This window comes from Ascaphus truei, chromosome 9, assembly GCF_040206685.1.
Source record: "Ascaphus truei isolate aAscTru1 chromosome 9, aAscTru1.hap1, whole genome shotgun sequence".
In the NCBI taxonomy this organism is placed as follows: Eukaryota; Metazoa; Chordata; class Amphibia; order Anura; family Ascaphidae; genus Ascaphus; species Ascaphus truei.
Window position 1 is genome coordinate 50906118 of NC_134491.1, and position 24377 is coordinate 50930494.

The window sequence follows — 24377 nt, forward strand, 5'->3', positions numbered from 1 at the left end:
TCTGTACACACGGTGAGCAGTGGCAGTGTACAGTGGCAGTGTTATAGTAACAGTGGCAGGGTAACAGTGGCAGGGTAACAGTGGCAGGGTAACAGTGGCAGGGTAACAGTGGGACTCCCCCTTGCACACCTCCTCCTGTGTGTGGATGTGGAGGAGGAAGGGCTGGCCGTGACGTCACACCCCGCTGTACATTACCCGGCCGCTGCTGCAGGCTGCTCTGCAGAGAGAGCTGAGCCGGGGGAGCAGCAGGTCACACAGCCCCGCAGCGCTGCCACAGGGGGCAGGAGGTCCCAAATCCACCCCAGGAGGGAGGTGTGGGGGGCAGCAGATCCCAAATCCACCCCAGGAGGGAGGTGTGGGGGGCAGCAGATCCCAAATCCACCCCAGGAGGGAGGTGTGGGGGGCAGCAGATCCCAAATCTACACCAGGCTTATTAATGACCAAGGTGCTGCATTAAACCGCTGGAGGATTGGAGCTTTGCACCTGGATCTCCCCCACTGAAAGGGGATATGTGCAACATAATAACCCTGCGTGCATCGCCCCAGTGACACTGGAAGGTGGACCCGGGCGCAGATCTGCGCCTTATAACCAGACTCCTTTCATAGGGAGGGTGTTATTTTATTCTGCCCCAGCCCGGGGCAGGTGTTGTAGCGTTGGGAGGAAGGGGTAGTGTTTGCACTGCACGGTCTCCCCCAGGATGAAGCCCAGCACGGGGCAGGAGGGGCAGCCCCAGGGCAGCTGCGCCCGGCGCAAAGAGAAGGGAGAGGCGGACTCGGAGCGCACCCGGGAGCGCCTGGAAGCCACGCTGGCCGGGCTGGGCGAGCTGAGCTACCTGCGGCACAGGCAGGAGCTGCTGGTCAACACGGCGTTGAGTTACCCCGGGGCATCTCGGGGGGCCGGAGATGCCCCCGCTGGGGGGGACAAACCGCGGAGCCTGGAGGAGAAGTTCCTGGAGGATAATATCTTGCTGCTGAAAAAACAATTGGTAGGCGCAGGGGGGGGGGGGGGAGAGGGGGCAAGAAGCGACTTGGGGGGTGTGGGGAAGAAGGCTGTGCGGGGGGTGTGGGGAAGAAGGCTGTGCAGGGGGTAGTGGGGAGAAGTCGATGCATGGTGGGGGGAGGTCAGGCAGTGGGGAGGGGTGAATAGGGGCAGGTAGTGAGGGTAGTGAGGGAGAATGTTAAGGCTGTAGGGGTGGGGGGAGGTTAAGGCTGTGCAGGGGGCAGGTAATCAGGGACGGGGGGGTGGGTGGTGGTTAATGCTGGTCAGGGGTAGGTAGATGGTTATCACTATATGCAGGGTAATGCTGATATGTATGGGGCACATATAGCTCACCTAGCGTGTGTAGGGGGTTGCAGGGGACCGAATTCCTGTCTGCTGACTGATCAGTCATCCTAAATCCATGTAGGGTTTCCCCGTGTGATCCCTGTATTTGTTCTGAGTGTAATGCGGGGGTTTGCTCCACACACGCGTGGATTTCTGCTGTTCATGCACAGGGTGATTTTCTAAGGACTGTCCCCCATATTAGCCACTAAAAGTCACGTTTTCTATTCATAAGTGTACGTAGTTGCCTGTGAAACTATCCCTAAAGAAAATGGCATTTACAAATAGGAGGGAATAAAGCCAAATTCTCTGGATTATAACGGGATTGGCGTTTGCGCTTTTATAATAAATCCTATTTATAGCCTGGTGTGCAATGGGGGCCGTGACCAGCAGGGGGCGATCTCTCAGCCACCTGAATGCATCTGGTGCAGCTGTGTATGGACTGGGGGGGCTGCGCTTCTCTTTGTGCCTGCGGCAAAATGCAGTGAATAGGCCACTATGTCAGCTGAGACTCCAGCCAACATGTACTATACAGCCCCAACCCACATATGGGAGACTATTAACTCCTTCAGTGACTTGTAATGCTACAATGTGTGGGGGTCACGTCTGCAGATAAGGATATCTGACTAATGCAGTGGGCTTTGCAAACACATTTATAATCAAATTGCACTGTACTACAAAATTAAAACCCCTTAAAAAAAATAGCTCTGCAGTTGCCTAAAAATAAATCTCCTTGTTGCATTTTTATTGTTTTCCTGTGACATATTTGGTGTGTGCGGCTCATGTGCCACAGATGAGGGATTACGCCAGAATAGAGAGGCCAGTAAAATGATGCATTGTCTGCATACAATGCATTTGATATAGGCGTATATAGAAGTGTTTTCCCTATGTCTGTTTCTCATCTGACCGTCAGTGTGGCTCTTACCCAAAACACAAATAGCCTCTACAAACAATGTGAGTGCTTGCTGATTCTATAAAAATGTGACTTCTCCTGAAATCCCCGTTTTCACTAAACATTAAGACTGTTCCTTCTAGCTGGGATATTTGGGTCTCATAAGTGTTTTTGTTTTGCTTTTTTATTGGACACATTGAAGTACAGAATGACTTTAGCTATTGCATTAAGAGCAATGCCCCAAATCTGATGGGATACCTTTCCCTAGTGCAAACCTCAACCATTTCCCACTCCTACTTCTAACCTTTTCCCGCATATAGTATCTAATCCAGGGGTGGGCAACTCCAGTTTTCGAGGGCCACCAACAGGTCAGGTTTCCAGTATGAGCCACCTGTGCTGAAGCAGGGATATCCATAAAAATGGACCTGTTGGTGGCCTTTGAACTGGACTTGCCCACCCCTGATCCAACTTTTATTTTTTTTTTGGTACCAGGAAATATTGAGGACAATTATGAAAGGGTTATGTTTTAAAATGTGTGTTTAACAACATATAATACATTTCGTAAAGGCCCACTTCTGTTTTCTTACCAACCATTCTGTTTCCCCCCTTTTGTTTCTGTAGAACTGCTTGAGGAAGAGAGATGCCGGCTTGTTAAATCAGCTCCATGAATTAGACAAGCAAATAAATGATCTGAAACTCGACGTTGACAAGACCGCCGACGAGCACCTGGAGACGGACAGCCGTCCTAGTTCAGGTAAGTCTCTGGTGCATATAAAATGTAACACCTGGAGACGGACAGCCGTCCTAGTTCAGGTAAGTCTCTGGTGCATATAAAATGTAACACCTGGAGACGGACAGCCGTCCTAGTTCAGGTAAGTCTCTGGTGCATATAAAATGTAACACCTGGAGACGGACAGCCGTCCTAGTTCAGGTAAGTCTCTGGTGCATATAAAATGTAACACCTGGAGACGGACAGCCGTCCTAGTTCAGGTAAGTCTCTGGTGCATATAAAATGTAACACCTGGAGACGGACAGCCGTCCTAGTTCAGGTAAGTCTCTGGTGCATATAAAATGTAACACCTGGAGACGGACAGCCGTCCTAGTTCAGGTAAGTCTCTGGTGCATATAAAATGTAACACCTGGAGACGGACAGCCGTCCTAGTTCAGGTAAGTCTCTGGTGCATATAAAATGTAACACCTGGAGACGGACAGCCGTCCTAGTTCAGGTAAGTCTCTGGTGCATATAAAATGTAACACCTGGAGACGGACAGCCGTCCTAGTTCAGGTAAGTCTCTGGTGCATATAAAATGTAACACCCGGAGACGGACAGCCGTCCTAGTTCAGGTAAGTCTCTGGTGCATATAAAATGTAACACCCGGAGACGGACAGCCGCCCTAGTTCAGGTAAGTCTCTGGTGCATATAAAATGTAACACCCGGAGACGGACAGCCGCCCTAGTTCAGGTAAGTCTCTGGTGCATATAAAATGTAACACCTGGAGACGGACAGCCGTCCTAGTTCAGGTAAGTCTCTGGTGCATATAAAATGTAACACCTGGAGACGGACAGCCGTCCTAGTTCAGGTAAGTCTCTGGTGCATATAAAATGTAACACCTGGAGACGGACAGCCGTCCTAGTTCAGGTAAGTCTCTGGTGCATATAAAATGTAACACCTGGAGACGGACAGCCGTCCTAGTTCAGGTAAGTCTCTGGTGCATATAAAATGTAACAATCGGTAGAATTCCCCTAACATTAATAGTGATGCATAAATAGTGAATCCGTTGGAAGGTTTTGCTGTTTTTAGATGTTTTTGTATCGGTTAAAGAATTGCTTGCCATTCTTTATATTCACTGAAAATAATGTTATTAACTCTGATGACACGCTGCAAAGTTAGAATAATATGACACTACTCTATCTAAACCATTCTGCGTGCCATGTATGTGCCTGTATAATCTGAAGCATAAATACAACATCCTAATTATAACTTGTTGTACGACTGCTTGCAAGATTGACGTCAGTTGTAAAAAGACCATTATTGTCAACTTTTTTTTTTGTTTTTTTTTTTTAATTTCTAAACCAACTTGCCAAATTTGGTATTGAATGGTTCATGACTGATAATGAGGCAATTTCATTTAATTCTTCTGGTCAACCCCTTTTTCAGATTGAAGTCTGCAATAACTCCCTGTACATCTGCAATGCATTTTCTTTTCTTTTTTTTCCTGATACAAGAATGCATGTTTTATTTATAGGGTTTTATGAGCTGAGTGATGGGGCGTCAGGATCTCTCTCCAATTCCTCCAACTCGGTTTTCAGTGAATGTTTATCCAGCTGCCAGTCTGGCACCTGCTTTTGCAGCCCTCTAGAAGCATCATTAAATATCACAGATGGTCAGCCAAAGTCTGCAGGTAACTTTGTTTTTTTTTTGTTTTTGTTTCCCACCACTTTTTCCCTTTTAACTGTTAATATATTTTGGGAGCAGAAATTGCATATTCTCTCTCGGTACTGGTTGACAAACCTGCCTGCACAGCTGTTATTAAAATTGTAGGACAGTTATGCCAGTACTTTAACTTCATGATATTCATTTTGGTTAATGGCACGGCACAGGGAGTTTAGCAGGTGTTGCTTGAGTAAGTGCTTTCCCTATAGATATGACGTAAGACTTTGTAACGCGGTGGGGTCGCCGAGCTTGGGCATTGACATTCCTGTCGCCATTTACTTGAAAGTCCTTTTTTTTCCCCCTTTAAATATATTTCTTATTGGTATTTTTGAGCGATATGTGGATAACTTGAAATATCGCTGGGAATTAAGCATTACACTCTGCTGAGCCCAAGCAAGTCTCTTTACTCCAATACCACTTTCTGTCAGTAGTCTGCTTGAAAAGATCTGTAAAGTGACGTATGTCTTTATATAGCGCCATTAATGTACATAGCGCTTTGCAGCAGTAATACACGTGGCAATCATATAAATAACAAATAATACAAATAACACATAGTGGGAAGAAGTGCTTCAGACTTAAAAGTAACATTTAGGAAAAGGCGTCCATCCCTGATCCCGAAGTGCTTACAATCCAATAGTCTAATCGCATGGCTATGAATCATTTGCGTTGAGCTTTACCAATGCATAACAGCTAAAACACAAAAGCATTTTGTGTGCAGATTTTTCTTAGCAATAATTTTCTGTTATTTACCCTAGTATAATTAAAATATATTTATTCTAAGTATTATTATTTTACCAATTAAATGTTTTTTTTTTTTTTTTAATTTTTATTTATACACCCCTCCCTTCTGAAAATGAACCTTCTTCAGTTTAAGACGATATGGAGAGTAATTTAACCACCAAGCTGTTTCAAACCTTTGCTTGGAAAATGGGGAACTATTTTTTTGATGCCCTCCAACAGCAGATAGAGACCATAATGTTCTCTGTAGTGGAAAAGCTTCTGTGGGTTAGTAGACAATTGGGGCAAGTCACCATGTAGATTAAACATAGTAGAGGTGTTTTTGTGTTCTCTTATGAGATCTATTTGGAGATTAGAATTTGATCGCATAAACCAGTATGATTCTAGAGGTGCAGCATGTTTTTGTTTTTAGGGTGTGTGGTTTCACCCCCACCCTACACATGAAATGCATCTTTTTGGCATCCCGATTTAGAATTGTTTAGTAACTCAAATCTGTTACAGATGATTTCCTGGAGTGGCTAGATGTCAAAGAAGGCCAGTATGAAGTCCAAGCAACTGGCACTGTTCGCCGTTCTTTCTCAGCATCACATTCTAGTTCCCTGGAGGCGGTAGCAGATGTTCACCCTAAGTATCAGTGTGATTTGGTGTCTAAAAACGGGAGTGACGTGTATCGCTACCCTAGCCCACTACATGCCGTAGCAGTGCAAAGCCCAATGTTTCTTCTACCACCCATGTTGGGCAACATGAGGGAGGAAAAAAACATTGGTTCCAACATCGATGATGGCGGCATTGTAACTGAACTCGACTCCTTAAAACCAGAAAGCTCTTTTCACCAGCCAAGCAGTTTGTGCTCTGTACCCCTCTCTTCCACTAAAAAGTTGGACGGTTACATTTTAAGTGTAATTCAGAAAAAAGCACATCCTGTAAGGAGTAACAAGCCAAGAACAAGTGTAAATGCAGACCCCGTCAAGGGTATTTTACGACATGGGAGTATATGTGTCAAACAGACTGGTGGTGTTTCTCATAGCAGCTCCACTAACCTGAATTCTAAACAAACATGTTTACATTCCACTGGAATAACCTCTTTGGATAATAGCACTTACTCTTCACTAAAACCGTGCTCAAAAGAATCTCCAATTGAACAGCTGGAAAGTAAGAGGATGCCATCCATCCCAGGCTACCCCCAATGTAATGTCAATGAACTTCAAAGCCAAAACAATCCACGAAACACTGTGAAGTCTGTGTCCCAAGGTCTGGGAAGGGGCCTTGTATCTGTGACCTCAAATGTGGTTCAAAAGGAAATGAATCTGATTTCCAATGCATCCAACAATCACCTTCCTAATGCACCCAATTCTCTTTGTAATGTATCTCTCAAGGAAATTCCACAGGGGAATATACCTCCACCACAAGAGATCAAAGTTGTCCCACCACCAAAAAAGATTTATCACGCAGCATCTTCTCTTGATGAAAGGCCACCGTTGGACTTAAAGAGTGAAGGCTCCTCATCCCAGAGCCTGGATGAAGGGCTATTGGTAAATGCCCATTACATACCAGCCCAGCAACAGGGTGTTAAACTCCATAAGAGCTCCAAAAATTTGAAGATTGTCAAGAGCTCCACTTTGAAGCACAGGGCCAACATTCAGCATATGGTTGAAAATGGTTCCCTGACACTAAGAGAAAAGAGCAAAGCGGTGGTTAAGAAGTGCAGGTTTCCTGATGACTTGGATACAAACAAAAAAATGAAGAGAGTCTCTCCAAGGGGTAAAAAAGTGGTTCATTCTCAGGTAGAGAGTGGCATTGTAGGCAAAAACCCAGGCACTGCTAAATCTGGAAATAAGTCTCATGGACACACAAAGGACGTGGTCTTGACCAAACCCAAACATAAGAGGGTTGATTACCGGAGATGGAAATCTTCAGCTGAGATTTCATATGAAGAAGCTCTAAGGAGGGCTAGAAGACGAAACCAAAGAGAGGTGGTGGGTGTTTATGCACAAGTTCCACTCCCCTATGCCAGCCCATATACTTACATAGCTACCGACTCAGAGTATTCTGCCGAGTGTGAGTCTCTGTTTCATTCTACAGTCGTGGACACCAGTGAAGATGAAAAGAGCAACTATACAACCAATTGTTTTGGGGACAGTGAGTCTAGTCTGAGCGAAGTGGAATTTGTTGGAGAAAGCACAACTTCAAGTGATTCTGATGAAAGTGGGGGGCTAATATGGTCCCAGTTTGTACATACCCTTCCTATGCAAACACCCACTGCGTCTCAACTGAAAACCACAGCCAAGGCCTTTGTCAAAATTAAGGCGTCTCATAACCTTAAGAAGAAAATTCTCCGCTTTAGATCTGGGTCTTTAAAACTGATGACTACGGTGTGAAGCTACAAACTTCCCCTGTTATTGGAGATGACTGTTTTTATTTCTGTAAATTTGGTACTTTTTTTGTGCAAATATTTAAAATTTATGGTAACTTATGTTGGCTCTTAAATTTCTGTTGCTGAAATTTGAATGGATAGTGAAATGCAGATGCGTTTTTGTCACTCCACTTTTTTTTTTTTTTTAATTTTTATTTTTTTATTGTGGGGTTCAATTATCTGAAGGCTACATGGACACTGGGAACTTATCCAGGATTCAATCTTAATGTGTCTGAAAGGCCACCAATATGCATTAAAATAGATGCACGCTTTAGGACAAACATTAAATCTTCTTTTTATCCTTCAGTTTTAAAACTTTTCTCCAACAAACATTCCATCTGAATCAGCACCTTTTGTTATTTGTTAGAAGGAGGAATGATATATTTGTATACATATACATCTCTTCTATTACTGCCCTCGCTGAAGGATTGAGTCTAGTGATCCATCCAAATCTGAAGACTCAAAGTGAGAGCACAGTTTTTTTTTTTGTGTTTTTTTTTAATATATACACACCCTTGGCGTATAATGGACAGAGTTTTTTTTCATCAAACATATGCATGGTCTGTGCATGAATAACATTTGTTACCCTATGCCTCTTACTACGGAATTCATGTATACTATAATCACTTGTATTTTATATATTTTGTAAATTATATAGCCCCATTTTACATGGTAATAAACTGTCTGCTTTAATGCTGTATTAAATTGAAAGGAAACTGTACTCGTGTGGTGTATACACAAAGATGTCTGGACTGCATGCTAGGGCATGGTCTGTGTCCTGTTAGGTAATAATGATACAGACAGGAAGTGACTGGAGTTGGAAAATCCATGAGCTTCCTCACTTTAAAGTGCGTGTTCTAAACCACAAGGCACCAAACCTTTTTATTTGCAATAGGTGACACTGAATTGTAATTGTCCTCTTTGGTTAGCACAGTGGTTAACAATTTAACTGGAGATGTCTGGAAAGCATTGTACACCAGCACTGAAGGGCATTTAATGGAATATTAGATGAACAGAATTGTCTTAAAAAATTTAAATCTACATTTCTCCATGACAAATTCAGCTACTGGAACTGGGAAATAATACCTCTACATACCTAAACTGACTGTAAAACTACCCAGGCTTTACTGCTGGACAGCAAACTATCAAATCTAGTCAGTAGCCAAAGAGAGATGGCTGTTGTATGCAACAAATATATTTATGGAAGGCCACATGGATGGAAGTTCAGTTGTACCCACTGTTCTCTAGTAAAGAAAACACACACTGCGTCTCTCTGATTTATAACACAAAATTGGGGTTGACTTGTACACAAATTGATCATTATGGCCCATTGAAGGAATTTACAATGTACAACCATATATCCATTTGCTGCAGTGTGCAAATTCTTTTTAAGAATACTAGAACTGTTGTTCATTTTATGAACCGTAATTAGGTGGGGAGAGTAATATAGCTGCTACGGCTGAAGTCTTGTTTAGAGGTATAGTGTGTCAGTATTTACAGGCCTTCAGCTGAACTATAGCATGTCCTAGCCTCCGCTCTTTTGATTGTATCTGCACCCTTCTGTTAAATTGCTCCAGTGCCGAAAATAATCCCCTTTTGTCTAAAATTCTATGCAAGGCAGCTCGCATATTTAGAGTCACTTCCTTCGCAGTCCGCGTCTGGAATAACTCCCAGGAGTTTATATACTTAACGTTTGGTGAGGATTTGGCAGCCGTGTCTGGTAAACCTTATTGGATCTGCTCCACGTACTTGTTTGGGAATGAAGGGGGCTGTGTTACAACCATTCATTCATCTAAAAGGGCGGGCTTACACTTTTTTAATCTTGTAAACCTTTCACGTCATGTCCAGTTAGGATGTTCCCAAGCATCATTTTGCATTTCATTTCACATTGGTTCTATGAATAGGGGATGTAGTTCTAGAGTCATGTGCTCGATCTTGGTTTCTATGGAGAGTTACATGTCAATACTTCTATACTCTGAAACATACCACTGAAAATATTACTGCTAAATGAATGTCCCGGTTGTAGCTTTCTAATATGGGCTGGATGATCACTGCTGTATTATTAAATATCATTAAAATGTAAACCCACTTTTTTTTTTTTTTTTTAATATAAAAACATTTTTACATTAATCTTAATCTGATCACAATTAAAATAAACATTGTCTCTCGCCCACACCTTTCATCTTTGTGCATTCATACAAACTCACAGCAACTAGACGCAAGTATAAATTCCCCGTTTTTTCTATTTTGGAGAATAATTCATGCGAATAGATTTTTTTTTGTTTCTCAACCCCTCCCCCCCATCCCCCTCTCGCACTCTCAAATTAATTCAATTATCATCATAAAAGAGAAAATAACTAGTAACTGAGAATGATTACTGACCCTTCTTTTTGTTAGAGGTGCAGCATTGTTGGAGATTCAGCATTGTTGGAGGTGCATGCAATCAAACCATGATCACGTTACATTCTTCATGTGTTTTGAAATAATATCCGACCTTTTCTGCTTCTAACGCACAAATCATTTTTAGCATAACGACACCAAGCCAAATTGTAGTAATAAGTCGTTAGAGGGAATATTGCATTTTGTAAACGCCTGTGGGTGATTTCAGTAATAGTCTTGGGATTGGAGGTGTTCCATTAGACTGGATTTTAATAGCCTACAATAGGCGTTCAATACGCAGTGTTTAATAAAGTATGAAATCTGAGAGCTATCCTCAATGTCCCCCAAGGGACGTAGTGTCGTTTCTCTTGTGACATGATTATATGTGATCAGTAAATGCTTCACCGTGTGGCATTGCCTAATATAAGCTTTTGTTCCTCGTTTTCTACTTGCAATAATTTCACATAATTGGAGATGTGACACACACACACACCATCACAGCGTTGACGCGCCACCTTGGAGAACGTGCTTCTGTGTTACGTTAATTTTACAAAATATATTGACCGTGTTTTTCATATTTTGCAGGGTGGGTTTTACAATCTCACTTCAACACGTGCCAATCCTTTCCCTCTGTTTCCCTTCGTATGTGGTCTTTTAGTCTTTTTAATGTAATGAGACTTGTTTTTTTTTTAGAGGTAGGTGTGCGTGCGCATGCGCTCACACACAATTGTATTATATGTATACCTTGCATCCTCATTGCAAAGATAATGCAGACACTTCAGGCAACTCAAATACGTGTGTAGAGATGCATGCTGGGTAGTACCAGAAGAGACAGGAAAAAAGAATGAATGGGGTTTGGAAGCAAACAAGTCTATGACATCACAAGGGTGAATCAAATAAAATGGCTGACCACATCGAAAGAAGAAATGACCATTGTTGGCCAAAGATGGCACTCTATTAGATTCCAAGAGATATCAAAAGGTCAAGACGGTAGCCACAAGATGGGAGGGTGACATTAGCACATTTTTTGGAGCAACATGGAGAAGACTGCAGTCCCAGGAAGAATATTGGGGAGGCTTCATCCAGCAGTGGATCAACGACGCGATGATGTTTATGTCTGTGTGTATATGAGACACATATAGATATATTTGCAGTGAGAGGGGTTTTGTCCCCTCCATTGTTGAGATCTTGCTGCTCCGCTCCCTGCTGTGATGTTACAAGGTCACTGGCTGTATAGGGCAAACAGACTTGGAACAGACACGCATGTAAAAAAATACTTTATCTGTGGAATTTTACAAAGCCTCAGGGAAGTCCTAAACGCTATAAAAGACCAGTGTTACATCACTAGGACATCTAAAAAATTCAAGATACGAGAGTACAATTGGCGCACAATGAGGGTTACTCATTAAACCGCGATAACGCAGAGCGGGGCATCGTTGCACACATCTTCCTGTTGAAGTCAATATGAGTTGGTGCTATTGCAGTTTAATACCATGTGTAGCACATTGTCACATACAACGCCCTCACACTTAGTATTAATTTGTATGTCAAGCGCCGTTTCGGGTTAACGCAGCTGAACAGGCGTTTTTTTCTTCTGTTCATTAACCCGTAACGGGTGGGTAAGTGAGGTGTGCTTACAGGTTGTAGGAATGTGCTCTTATAAGTTCTTCTAAACGTCACATTGAATCCGTTTTTGTGGGGCAGCTTCATAGTTTATGGTAACAATGATGCATGGTAACATAGCACTTTTTACACCTAATATCACAGAGCTATACGTTTTATGTAAGTTTGAATACACATACCTCACCAGCTCTGGGGTCTCTTTGGTGACTGATTATATTATATATCTTTTGATTTATTTTTTTTTGCCATGGCAATGTGATGTCACGTGACAGCCGATTTACCATGGCTACGTGCCGCCGAAGATCAGCTAGGAGAAGCTGCAGAGGCTTAACGTGGTCCCCCTTGGCACTTCATTTAAATGCCTTGGGGGTGAGCGCGCGACCTCTGTAGCTGCTGCACCCCCCCCCCCTGGAAATTCTCCCGCACCCCCCACTTTGTGCACGCCCTGCGCTAGTTTATCAATTAATGGTACCTAGAGGTGTATACGTTGGTTATTGCGTTTAGTACATTTCTGCTTCGCCACTGACAAAGGCGTAATTGATTAACTCAGTGACGGAGAAATTAACATCCTGTGGGTCTCTCATGTGCTTCGGGCAATAGGCCTATTTAATGGGAAACTGGCCCCGAGGAGACGAGACATCACAGATTGCAGCAAATTCATTCTACATTAGCTTGCATGAAGCCTTCATGTGACCTTCAGCCACTCATTGGGTTAGTAGTGCTGTGCCCCTGTAATAGATCACTGTGTACAGAAATCTTATGCAGAGAGCCACACAGAGGCAAAGGGACATAAACAGGCTTTCCTCTTCTCTTGCATCAAGTCATTGGATGTTCTTATTACAGGTAAAAAAAAGTACTCGGCCTCAAGAAATAGACTTGAAAAAAGGAAAATGTTGGTTTATAATTCCTGCCTAATCCCAGCGCGTAAGCACATTGGGCTAAAACAACTAGATAACAGAATAAACTCTATGCCCTCCGTAAGGTTAAGAAGATTATTAAAAACAAAGTATTACAAATATCCTGCCCATATAGTATGTATCCCGAGGATTGAGTTGTAAAGTGCTGCGGGTTACTGTGGGAATATTACGTTACGATGAGATTTTTAGACTCTACACAGCATTGGAGTATATAATTGAAAGCAAAACACCAACTGCATTTGCTTTTTTGTTTATCCTTTTCATGCCTTCTCTTTTTGCTTTACTTCCTGCAGGACATGTTTGTGATACTATTGAGTGTATTTGACCGAACGTTAAGTGAACAGCCAATCTGACCCGATGTTCAGAGAGCAGTCCAAGTCGAGGAACGCTATTTTAGGTACATTTCAAATAAAAGGACTGCAATTAAAAAATGCAAGGATGATGGTGAATAAATTGATGACCAGCACCCATTAGCACCCACACAACCTCTTCAATGTCTGCACCCAAATATCGCACAATCCCAGGGGTGCTACCAACAAATGGATTGTAATGACATATTGTTCATAGAGTGCATACCGTACGCATATTTACAGAAATGCAGTAACAAAACACAGGTACTTTTCAAATACAGTTACTTCAATGAAAAAAAGGTTATGGACAGCGAGCATTCCAAGGTACTATATAAAATAACTTTCCAGTATTTGTGATTTAGACTATTGCCTGCCTTTACACAAGATTATGGGGCAATGGAAACGTCTGCGCCGGGGCCGTTCTCTTTGTTGAGCGCTTGAGCCCTGGTTAGGAGGAGCTGCGATAGTGACAAAATCAAACTACTCGTTGGGATGTATCTTCAGCCACCTGGAAATGTTGCAGATGGAGATATTGTTTTGGCCTAAACATGAAGGTCTCAGTGGATACGAGGTATGAGCCTTTCAGCTCACAATGGTCTCTTGTTCAGAGGTCATCAGTCATGTTGATTATGCTTTGGCCTATATTATGTCCCCTAATTTACACTAGCATCCAGCAGGAAAGCTTGTCCCCACAGAACTATCCCCCAGTTGGATATAATGTTGGGTTATAATGAAAGCATCAGTCAGTGCACAAAACGTGAATCGTGAAATCCATCTTATGAGGGCTGGGTATGTCCTCGAAGGATAACGTGACCAGATATCTCTAAATTACAAAGGGACAGACTTTTGTTGGTCTGATGTTTGAGTTCTCATTCCTTGCAGTCCAGTTCTCCCAAAGGGATTTGCATGAGGATGTGAACTGCAAAATAATGTCCGACTGAGATTGTCCCTTACAACCTGTAGCCATCTATATGCATTACCCAAGCGGCTCCAGCCTTAAAGTGTAGCAGAATCTCGTGCTAGAGGGTGTTGGAGCGTTTACCCGCACTAGACGGAGAAAACATCAGTGAGTGAGGAAGCTTCTAATCCGGGTCTCCGAGGTGTCTGTCCGGGTCCCTGATGATGTAATCGCTGGGGCGCAGTCTGAGGAGACGCGAAGAGGTTGGCGTCTTGGTGTGATCTTCTATACTATGTACTTCTGTCTTTCCCTGTGAGGTGGTTTCTCTACTGGTACCAAAGCATCCCCCGCAGAGTATCCCAGGGGAGGTGATCAGTCAACTCCATTATTGGAGATATTCTTCCTATAATGAGATTCCTGTGTGAGTGCAATACTTACTATGTCTATAACCCAATTTTTGAGACGTTACTCTATTTTTCTATATCAGGTCAGGATATCCTTAAAACCTGACCTGTTGGTGGCTCTTGAGGACTGGAGTTGGCCACTCCTGATATAGCGTGCAAACATTTTAAGATGTTCTTTCCCCCATGCCTCTTTGTTACTTTTATTATACAATTCTGCCATTAGGTTGGAACTCGTAAGCGTCTATCCATGGTTACCAACTCCCCCTCCAGACGCACCCATCAGCACTGATATCCTAACACACAGCAGACAGTTCCTTTAAATCACACTGAGGTTAGCAATATGTGTGCCCTAGGGCTGGATGGAGAAAACCTAATACCTGGACAACTGGTGAGGCTATTGAATAGACCTATGTGTTATTCCTGAAGCAGGATGCTGCCATAGCAACTTCTTCATCAAAGCTCCGAGAGCTAATAGCAACAACACAGTTCAGATTGCTATCTGGGAGCCTGTGGCAATAGCAATAAGCTGGTTAGTTTGCAGGTAAATAGGCTTCATTATGAACAGATGGATAGTTAAGAGTTATGCACCGTAAGCACCTTTAATCTAATAGAGGGGGGGAAACAAAATTATTTTAACCATCAAACGATGTGTCTGGATTGGCGGTATAATTAAAAACCAACGCCAAATTCAAAGATTATCATGTATTTTCAATTATTTCTTTATTTGTATTAGTATCATTAATATACAGGATTGTAATGTTGAGCAAATGATGAAGTGTCCTCAATAAGCAAAAAACGTGAATAGTAGAACAGCATTTTATAAATATAGAGCATTCTATTTACTTATTTGGTTTCAGATTTCGTCATAAATTCAGCATCCTGGAAGAAGTCCTCTTGTGATATCTTGTTTGGGCTATTTAGGAAAAATGTCCATATTGGTGAATTAAAAGTATCGTAAACTGGACTTAAACAATTCTAAAAACCCATTTCCTCAGTGTAATTTGCCCTCTTTTAATAGGAAATGTTTCATTTAACTGCACGCTAACCGAGAGCCATTTTTGTTTCATTTTACTTGTGAAACAATACACACAAACAGCAGGATTCTCCTACTCTTATAGGGCCCGCGTTACAATCAATTGGCACAACTGTCAGGCCCCAGAACGGTGTCACACAGATCATGCAATAGCATAACAACGACTCAAACCTTTTGTAACTTGCGGCTGACAAAAGCAAGGAAAACGTCAAGTCCTTTACACGACCTAGCTTTCCATTCTTTACCCTTCCGTGTATTCCTTCTGTCACTGTGTATGTCTCCCCAAAACATTAATTAGATGGTGAGCTTTTCAGTGCATGGACTCCTACCCCACAATGCAGGGGGGCTCAGTCCAGTCCTCAGCACAGGTGGCTCAAATAGTCCCTGCTTCAGCACAGGTGGCTCAATCAGTGGCTCAGTCTTCGATGGATGAACTTTGAGGTTCTACACTTTGATTTTGTTAATTCTTGATAAATCTTTGACTAAACCACTGATTGAGCCACCTGTGCTGAAGCAGGGACTATTTGAGCCACTTGTGCTGAAGCACGGATATCTTGAAAACCTGAGCTGTAGGAGGGACTTGAGAACTGGCGTTGAGAACCTCTGCCATAATGTGCTTTTGTATGTAATACACAACTTTGACAGCGGCCCTTCTATACATCTATCCCTGAATCAATCACAATGAGGTTTTAGTTCGGTTCTTGGTCCTCATCTCACCATTGTCCAAATAAACTCAGAACTGTCGAGAATCTGAATGTACTGGGATTGAATTCAGCTGTGAAGCTCTTTCCTTTGGAGCTCTTGCAACTTCGGTCCAGACGGAATCCACATTAAAACAGGCAGCACTCAACAGTCTGGGGAGAAGACACATTATCCTGATCATTCTCATTGCCATGTGTAACCTTCAGTACCAGATCCACCAGCAATAGATTGCAAAGCAGTGAATAGAACACTTCATGGCTATGGAATATAATAATAATAATAATATAGACATCATGTTAAGTATTTCTGTGACTTCTTTCTTCTTTTGGACAATATTTGGGGAGTTTTACGTTATTTAGCCAACAATGTGTCATTCCAACATACATCTGATTTATAGCCGTATTTTGCACATTCATAGCGGAAAAGCCTAACTGCAAAAAATAAAATAAAACATTTAAATCACAACAAAAATGTAGGAAGCATATACAATACCCACTATTTTTTTTTGTTAGCAGCTTAAAATCAACGAATGAAAGAATGCTTCAGCAATTCAAAGTGGCACAGGAGCTATAAAGCTGTTTTTAGAAAATCATAACCACATCCATTTTTAAAAGGAGCGCGCAAGCAATATTTTATCTGCATTTCTTTCGCCAGCTGATTTGTACGTATGTCTTTCCCCCACTTAGATTGTAAGTTCTTGGGGACAGGCCCCCTTTTGCCTTATGTGGTTTTCGACTGGCTGCTCCTATCCGCATTGTTTGTTCATTATTTTCCCTGACTTGTGAGCGTTGCATACACTGTTGGCACAATATAAATACAATTTTATATATATATATATATATATACATACAGTGTATGTATGTGTGTGTATATATATATATATATATATATATATATATATATATGTGTGTGTATGTACGTACGTGGAGTTGCACTTATATTGTTCTACTGCTCACAATATAGTAGTGAGTCAACATTCTCTATCTCACTGAACCAGAGAATTAGTGCAGATGTTAAGTAACTGAACACTAAATAAGAAACATGTAAATGATATAAGAGGAAACGGCCTGGTGTTTGCTGAACAGAAAGTGATTATGGTAAAACCCATTCTTACGTGTGAAGAGTCTCTCCCCGGTGTCTCATTAATTGTCCCAGTTGAAAGAGTCACTCTTGGCTTGGAGGTGCCCAGACCAGCTGGAGGTTGTTTATTGGGAAAGACCGTTTTCTGATAAGATGATGCTGCCATGTAGAATGAGGCGTGAATGCAAAATAAACAACCATAGCATTAGGGCTCTTATATACAGGATGCGGCCGTGCGGCCTCGCGTTCCTATGCAAACGCGCGTGCACGTGCCGCATGCTTTTCCTGTATATAGTGTCGGGAGCTGCAGGTAATGTGTATATATATGTGTATATGTGTGTGTATGTGTTTGTATGTGTGTGTATATGCGTGTATATGTTGTGTACGTGGAGTGTAAGTAAGATTTTTTTAAATTAAAAAAAGTTTAATATTTTTTTTTTTTAACTTCTGCAGTTATTTAACACACACACGCACACGCACACATGCATACATTTGAGCGCAGGCAGCGGCGCGGCACATCTATAGAAAGGCTGACTAACGTCAGCCAACTAAAAATCCGCGTGCGGCATAGCTATAAAACGGGCCTTAGGTAATTATGTCTGCGGCTGTGTGCTCTTTTAAATGTAAATAGTGCCAATGAATTTATCTTTGCTGCATTTAAAAAGCCAGTTAAATTCACATATGCAGTTTCTTATATACTGGGTCCCCTGGATCAGACCCTGTTCGCAAGGCCTAACACTACCAGATAAAATACTAATATACCTCTATTAGGATTAAAATTCTCATTTACCTCTATTAGGAGGGAGAAAGACCACAGTGGGTCAATATCCAGTAGAATGAAAGGACCTACTAACTTGGGAAGTGGGGAGGGGCGGGCTTAAAACCTGGGAAGGAGGAGCCACCAACCCCCAACAGCTGAGAATAGGTTAACAGAACACAAAACCCCAGCAAGCTCTTTTTGGGAACCCCTGAGCCCCCACAAAATCCATATGTATGTATTTATGTGTCAAAATGGAGTGCTATTGAGCGTGGCATATGTATACAACAGACGACAGAGAAGCCTATTCTCAGCTGTTCCAGCTGTTGGGGGTTGGTGGCTCCTCCTTCCCAGGTTTTAAGCCTGCCCCTCCCCACTTCCCAGGTTAGTAAGTCCTTTCATTCTGCTGGATATAGATCCAATGTGGTCTTTCTCCCTCCTAATAGAGGTAAATGAGAATTTTAATCCTAATAGAGGTATATAAGTATTTTATCTGCTAGTGTTAGGACTTGTGAACGGGTGTCTGCCTTGTCGTGGCTCGCAGGCTTACAACGCTTTGGCCAAAGGGTGAAACTAAATGACCCTTTTTCAAGAGAATATATAAGTATTTTACTGTGTATTTCTGTCATGTTGGATGTAGCTTTGGGCTTCTCTGTCGTCTGTTGTATACATATGCCACGCTCAATAGCACTCCATTTTGACACATACATACATATATTTTGTGGGGGCTCAGGGGTTCCCAAAAAGAGCTTGCTGGGGTTTTGTGTTCTGTGAAGTAGGTGGCAAGATCTCGGAACATGAGGGTGGATGGGGGTGTAGTTGTAATTGGGTAAAGAATGGAGTTAAAGGTGTCAAATAGGTGTTGAGGGTTGGAGGAGAACGTTTGTATGAGTGAAGAGAAGTAGGTTTGCTTGGCAAGGGACAGGGCAGTGTTGTAGGAGGAGAGCATACATTTATATTGGAGGAAGTCTGCTCTTGAGCGGGATTTCCTCCAGAAACGTTCTGCAGTGCGTCAGCACTTTTCAAATTAGTGGGTAAAAGGTGTGTGATACGGTTGTGGCTCGGATGGTCGGGGGTGATGTGTGGTGGCGGGAGCAGTCTTGTCCAAGGCTGATGAGAGTATTCTGTTGTATAGAGAGGTTGCTAGGTTGGCACAGGAAAGGTTAGAAATTGGAGAGATTAGAGGTTGTAGAGATATTGAAAATTAAAGGAGGTCTAGAGCATGTTGATTTCTGTATGTGTGAGTGGAAGTAGGTGATGTGGAAGGGGCATAGGGTAGAGTGAGGTTAAAGGTTAGGAGGTGATGATCAGAGAGGGGAAAGGGCATGTTAGAACTCACCTTAAGAGTCACCTTAAGAAACATCTGCTTAAAGAAGCATTTGAGTAGCACTGGATAATCATAGACAAATGACACATAAAGCTTGGCCCCCTGCAGACGCACTTACTAGTATTCCCTCCTACTGTCTCTGTACGTTCTCCCTACCTACCAATTAGATTGTAAGCTCCTCGGAGCAGCGACTCCTTCCTTAATGTTACTTTTACAGTATGTCTGAAGCACTTATTCCCATGATCTGTTATTTATATTATTTGTTATTTATATGATATGTATTACTACTGTGAAGCGCTATGTACATTTATGGCGCTATATAAATAAAGACATACAATACAATACAATGTTAGAGGGGTTAGAGAAGCGGGAGTAAACCAGGTCAAGGGAGTGTCCATTGCAGTGTGTAGCCACTGATTGAGCCACCTCTGCTGAAGCAGGGATATCCTGAAAACCTGCCATGTTGGTGGCCCTGGAGAACGGGAGTTGCCCACCCCTGCTGTATATATAAAGCAGCAGTAAGTCTGTTCACTGCAATGGCTCAGCTACGGTGGTTTTTTGAATGGCCATTGAACCATCATAAGGTGGAGTGTTCTCCATGTCCTTCATACTTGGATACTATCCCTTCACTGATATATGGTTTCCAAAGCTTTGAACCCCTGCATGGGTTAACTCAAGCTTTCCACGAACAAATGGACGCAGAGTCAGATTATTGTATTAATAATGAACAACAAATGTCTTTGCTACGGCTGAATGAATACGTAACTTGAGCCGTGCTTGACGAGGCAGCCGCGAGACAGATTGGGTTGGCCCAATTTTTCACTCTGGGAAGATAATGGCATTTTTAAGCACTTTTTCACTTTCAGATCTAATAAATGCAGTTAGGATAATCACAGTGCCAGATTGGTCTTAGTTTCCACAACAGTATACAGTTTCCAAACGGATGAGTTGAAAGGAGGGTGCATATGTATGCCGAGAAAATAAAAAATGCTACATGGAAAAACGATTGTGTTGTTCATCTTCACAAAGTGGAACAGATTCCACTCTTTCTGCAGCATCTGGACTTGCAACAACTTCAGGGAATTGAATTTGGCAAAAGATGAGGGTTAAGTAGCAGTGGACCAAATGGTACATGCATTGATTGGTCTCTGAAGTTAGGGAGCCTAATAAAGCAGTAATACCTCCTGATCTGTATTTTAACATTAAGTAAACTCATCGGTGTTGCTTTGCTCACTGTCGGGCATTTTAAAGCACCCGGGAGATTATTAATAATAAACAAAAAGGAAAGACAGCACAACCTCCACAGTGCAGTATTTATAACAAAAAAACAAGAGAGTACAAATGCTTAAGATGCACTCACAAACACATTGGTTAAAACAGCTCTGTATCTGTCAAAACACGTCTCCTGGGTCTTCCGTCCTCTCCAGGTATAGCCTTCCGTCCTTTACAGGTATAACTTTCCGTCCTCTCCAGGTATAGCCTTCCGTCCTTTACAGGTATAACTTTCCGTCCTCTCCAGGTATAGCCTTCCGTCCTTTACAGGTATAACTTTCCGTCCTCTCCAGGTATAGCCTTCCGTCCTTTACAGGTATAACTTTCCGTCCTCTCCAGGTATAGCCTTCCGTCCTTTACAGGTATAACTTTCCGTCCTCTCCAGGTATTACTTTCCGTCCTCTCCAGGTATAGCCTTCCGTCCTTTACAGGTATAACTTTCCGTCCTCTCCAGGTATAACTTTCCGTCCTCTCCAGGTATAGCCTTCCATCCTTTCGAGGAATAGCCTAACGTCCTGTCCAGGTTATAGCCTAATGTCCTCTCCTAGTATAGCTTTCCATCCTCTCGAGGTATAACCTTCCGCCCTCTCCAGGTATAGCCTTCCGCCCAGGTATAGCCTAACATCCTCCCCGGGTATAGCCTTCCGCCCTCTCCAGGTATAGCCTAACATCCTCCACGGGTATAGCCTAACATCCTCCCCGGGTATAGCCTTCCTCCCTCTCCAGGTATAGCCTAACATCCTCTCCAGGTATAGCCTAACATCCTCCCCGCGTATAGCCTTCTGTCCTCTCCAGGTATAGCCTAACTGCCTCCCCGGGTATAGCCTTCCATCCTCCCCGGGTATAGCCTTCTGTCCTCTCCAGGTATAGCCTAACATCCTCCCCGGGTATAGCCTTCCATCCTCCCCAGGTATAGCCTTCCGCCCTCTCCGGGTATAGCCTTCCGCCCTCTCCGGGTATAGCCTTCTATCCTCTCCAGGTATAGCCTTCTATCCTCTCCAGGTATAGCCTAACATCCTCCCCGGGTATAGCCTTCTATCCTCTCCAGGTGGTATAGCCTAACATCCTCCCCTGGTATAGCCTTCTGCCCTCTCCAGGTATAGCCTAACATCCTCCCCGCGTATAGCCTTCTGTCCTCTCCATGTATAGCCTAACATCCTCCCTGGGTATAGCCTTCCGCCCTCTCCGGGTATAGCCTAACATCCTCTCCAGGTATAGCCTTCTATCCTCTCCAGGTATAGCCTTCCGCCCTCTCCAGATATAGCCTAACATCCTCCCCGGGTATAGCCTTCTATCCTCTCCAGGTATAGCCTAACATCCTCCCCGGGTATAGCCTTACGCCCTCTCCAGGTATAGCCTAACATCCGCCCTGGGTATAGCCTTCTATCCTCTCCAGGTATAGCCTAATATCCTCTCCAGGTATAGCCCAACATCCTCTCTGGGTATAGCCTAACATCCTCTCTGGGTATAGCCTAAAATCCTCTCCGGGTATAGCCTAACATCCTCCCCGGGTATAGCCTTCCGCCCTCTCCAGGTATAGCCTAACATCCTCCCCGCGTATAGCCTTCTGTCCTCTCCAGGTATAGCCTAACATCCTCTCCGGGTATAGCCTTCCGCCCTCTCCAGGTATAGCTTAACATCCTCCCCGCGTATAGCCTTCTGTCCTCTCCAGGTATAGCCTAACATCCTCTCCGGGTATAGCCTTCCGCCCTCTCCGGGTATAGCTTAACATCCTCCCCGCGTATAGCCTTCTGTCCTCTCCAGGTATAGCCTAACATCCTCCCCGGGTATAGCCTTCCGCCCTCTCCAGGTATAGCCTAACATCCTCCCCGCGTATAGCCTTCTGTCCTCTCCAGGTATAGCCTTCTATCCTCTCCAGGTATAGCCTTCCGCCCTCTCCAGGTATAGCCTTCCGCCCTCTCCGGGTATAACCTAACATCCTCTCCAGGTATAGCCTTCCGCCCTCTCCGGGTATAGCCTTCTATCCTCTCCAGGTATAGCCTAACATCCTCTCCGGGTATAGCCTTCCGCCCTCTCCAGGTATAGCCAAACATCCTCCCCGAGTATAGCCTAACATCCTCTCCAGGTATAGCCTAACATCCTCTCCAGGTATAGCCTAACATCCTCTCCAGGTATAGCCTAACATCCTCTCCAGGTATAGCCTAACATCCTCTCCGGGTATAGCCTTCCGCCCAGGTATAGCCTAACATCCTCTCCGGGTATAGCCTTCCGCCCAGGTATAGCCTAACATCCTCTCCAGGTATAGCCTAACATTCTCTCCAGGTATAGCCTTCCGCCCTCTCCGGGTATAGCCTAACATCCTCTCCAGGTATAGCCTAACATCCTCTCCGGGTATAGCCTTCCGCCCAGGTATAGCCTAACATCCTCTCCGGGTATTGCCTTCCGCCCAGGTATAGCCTAACATCCTTTCCAGGTATAGCCTAACATCCTCTCCAGGTATAGCCTTCCGCCCTCTCCGGGTATAGCCTAACATCCTCTCCAGGTATAGCCTTCTATCCTCTCCAGGTATAGCCTAACATCCTCTCCGGGTATAGCCTTCCGCCCTCTCCAGGTATAGCCAAACATCCTCCCCGGGTATAGCCTAACATCCTCTCCGGGTGTAGCCTTCCGCCCTCTCCAGGTATAGCCTAACATCCTCCCCGGGCATAGCCTTCCGCCCTCTCCAGGTATAGCCTTCTGTCCTCTCCAGGTATAGTCTAACATCCTCCCCGGGTATAGCCTTCCGCCCTCTCCGGGTATAGCCTTCCGCCCACTCCGGGTATAGCCTTCTATCCTCTGAAGGTATAGCCTTCTATCCTCTCCAGGTATAGCCTTCCGCCCTCTCCAGGTATAGCCTAACATCCTCCCCGGGTATAGCCTTCTATCCTCTCCAGGTATAGCCTAACGTCCTCTCCGGGTATAGCCCAACATCCTCCCCGGGTATAGCCTTCCGCCCTCTCCAGGTATAGCCTAACATCCTCCCCGAGTATAGCCTTCCGCCCTCTCCGGGTATAGCCCAACATCCTCCCCGGGTATAGCCTTCCGCCCTCTCCGGGTATAGCCCAACATCCTCCCCGGGTATAGCCTTCCGCCCTCTCCATGTATAGCCTAACATCCTCCCCGAGTAAAGCCTTCCGCCCTCTCCAGGTATAGCCTAACATCCTCCCTGGGTATAGCCTTCTATCCTCTCCAGGTATAGCCTAACATCCTCTCTGGGTATAGCCTTCCGCCCTCTCCAGGTACAGTATAGCCTTCCGCCCTCTCCAGGTATAGCCTAACATCCTCCCCAGGTATAGCCTTCTATCCTCTCCAGGTATAGCCTAACATCTTCTCCGGGTATAGCCTAACATCCTCTCCGGGTGTAGCCTTCTATCCTCTCCAGGTATAGCCTAACATCCTCTCCGGGTATATACACAATATATTAGATGGCGCTCTAACACTATACTTCAGTGCAAATAACAGTGATAAACAAATATAATATAAATTATAAACTTCACCGTGCAAAAAAATAAAAGTAAAGACACTCAAACCCTTCTGGGACTGTTTCAAGGTCCTCAAACGAGATAGTGGAATGGAGTCAGGGGAGCGTCAATACCTGGAAAATATACAAACTACCATAGTGTATACTGTTTGGCAATATAAATGTGGTAATGCTCCAAGGAGCAAAGGGCTATTGGATAAGGAACATGTCCATAAACAACAGAAGGGAGAAATAAATTCCCGAAGAGAGACAACAGAGCCAAAGATTAAAAAACCATATAAATTTATCCGGAATGGTTAAAATCAAGGCTTACAAGATACCGGAGTATAACGGGCATTGTTAAAGGTAAAGATGATA

The 24377-nt window shown here is 43.8% G+C and overlaps 1 protein-coding gene across 1 annotated transcript; it reads left to right on the plus strand.

The window, feature by feature from the left end:
• Positions 1-210: 210 nt before the first annotated feature.
• DACT1 (dishevelled binding antagonist of beta catenin 1) lies at positions 211-8518 on the plus strand. Its single transcript, XM_075614792.1, has 5 exons — positions 211-312; positions 395-985; positions 2834-2966; positions 4459-4614; positions 5886-8518. The coding sequence occupies exons 2-5, from the start codon at positions 698-700 to the stop codon at positions 7760-7762; spliced, it is 2454 nt and encodes an 817-aa protein (XP_075470907.1). The 5' UTR covers positions 211-312; positions 395-697; the 3' UTR covers positions 7763-8518.
• Positions 8519-24377: the final 15859 nt, after the last annotated feature.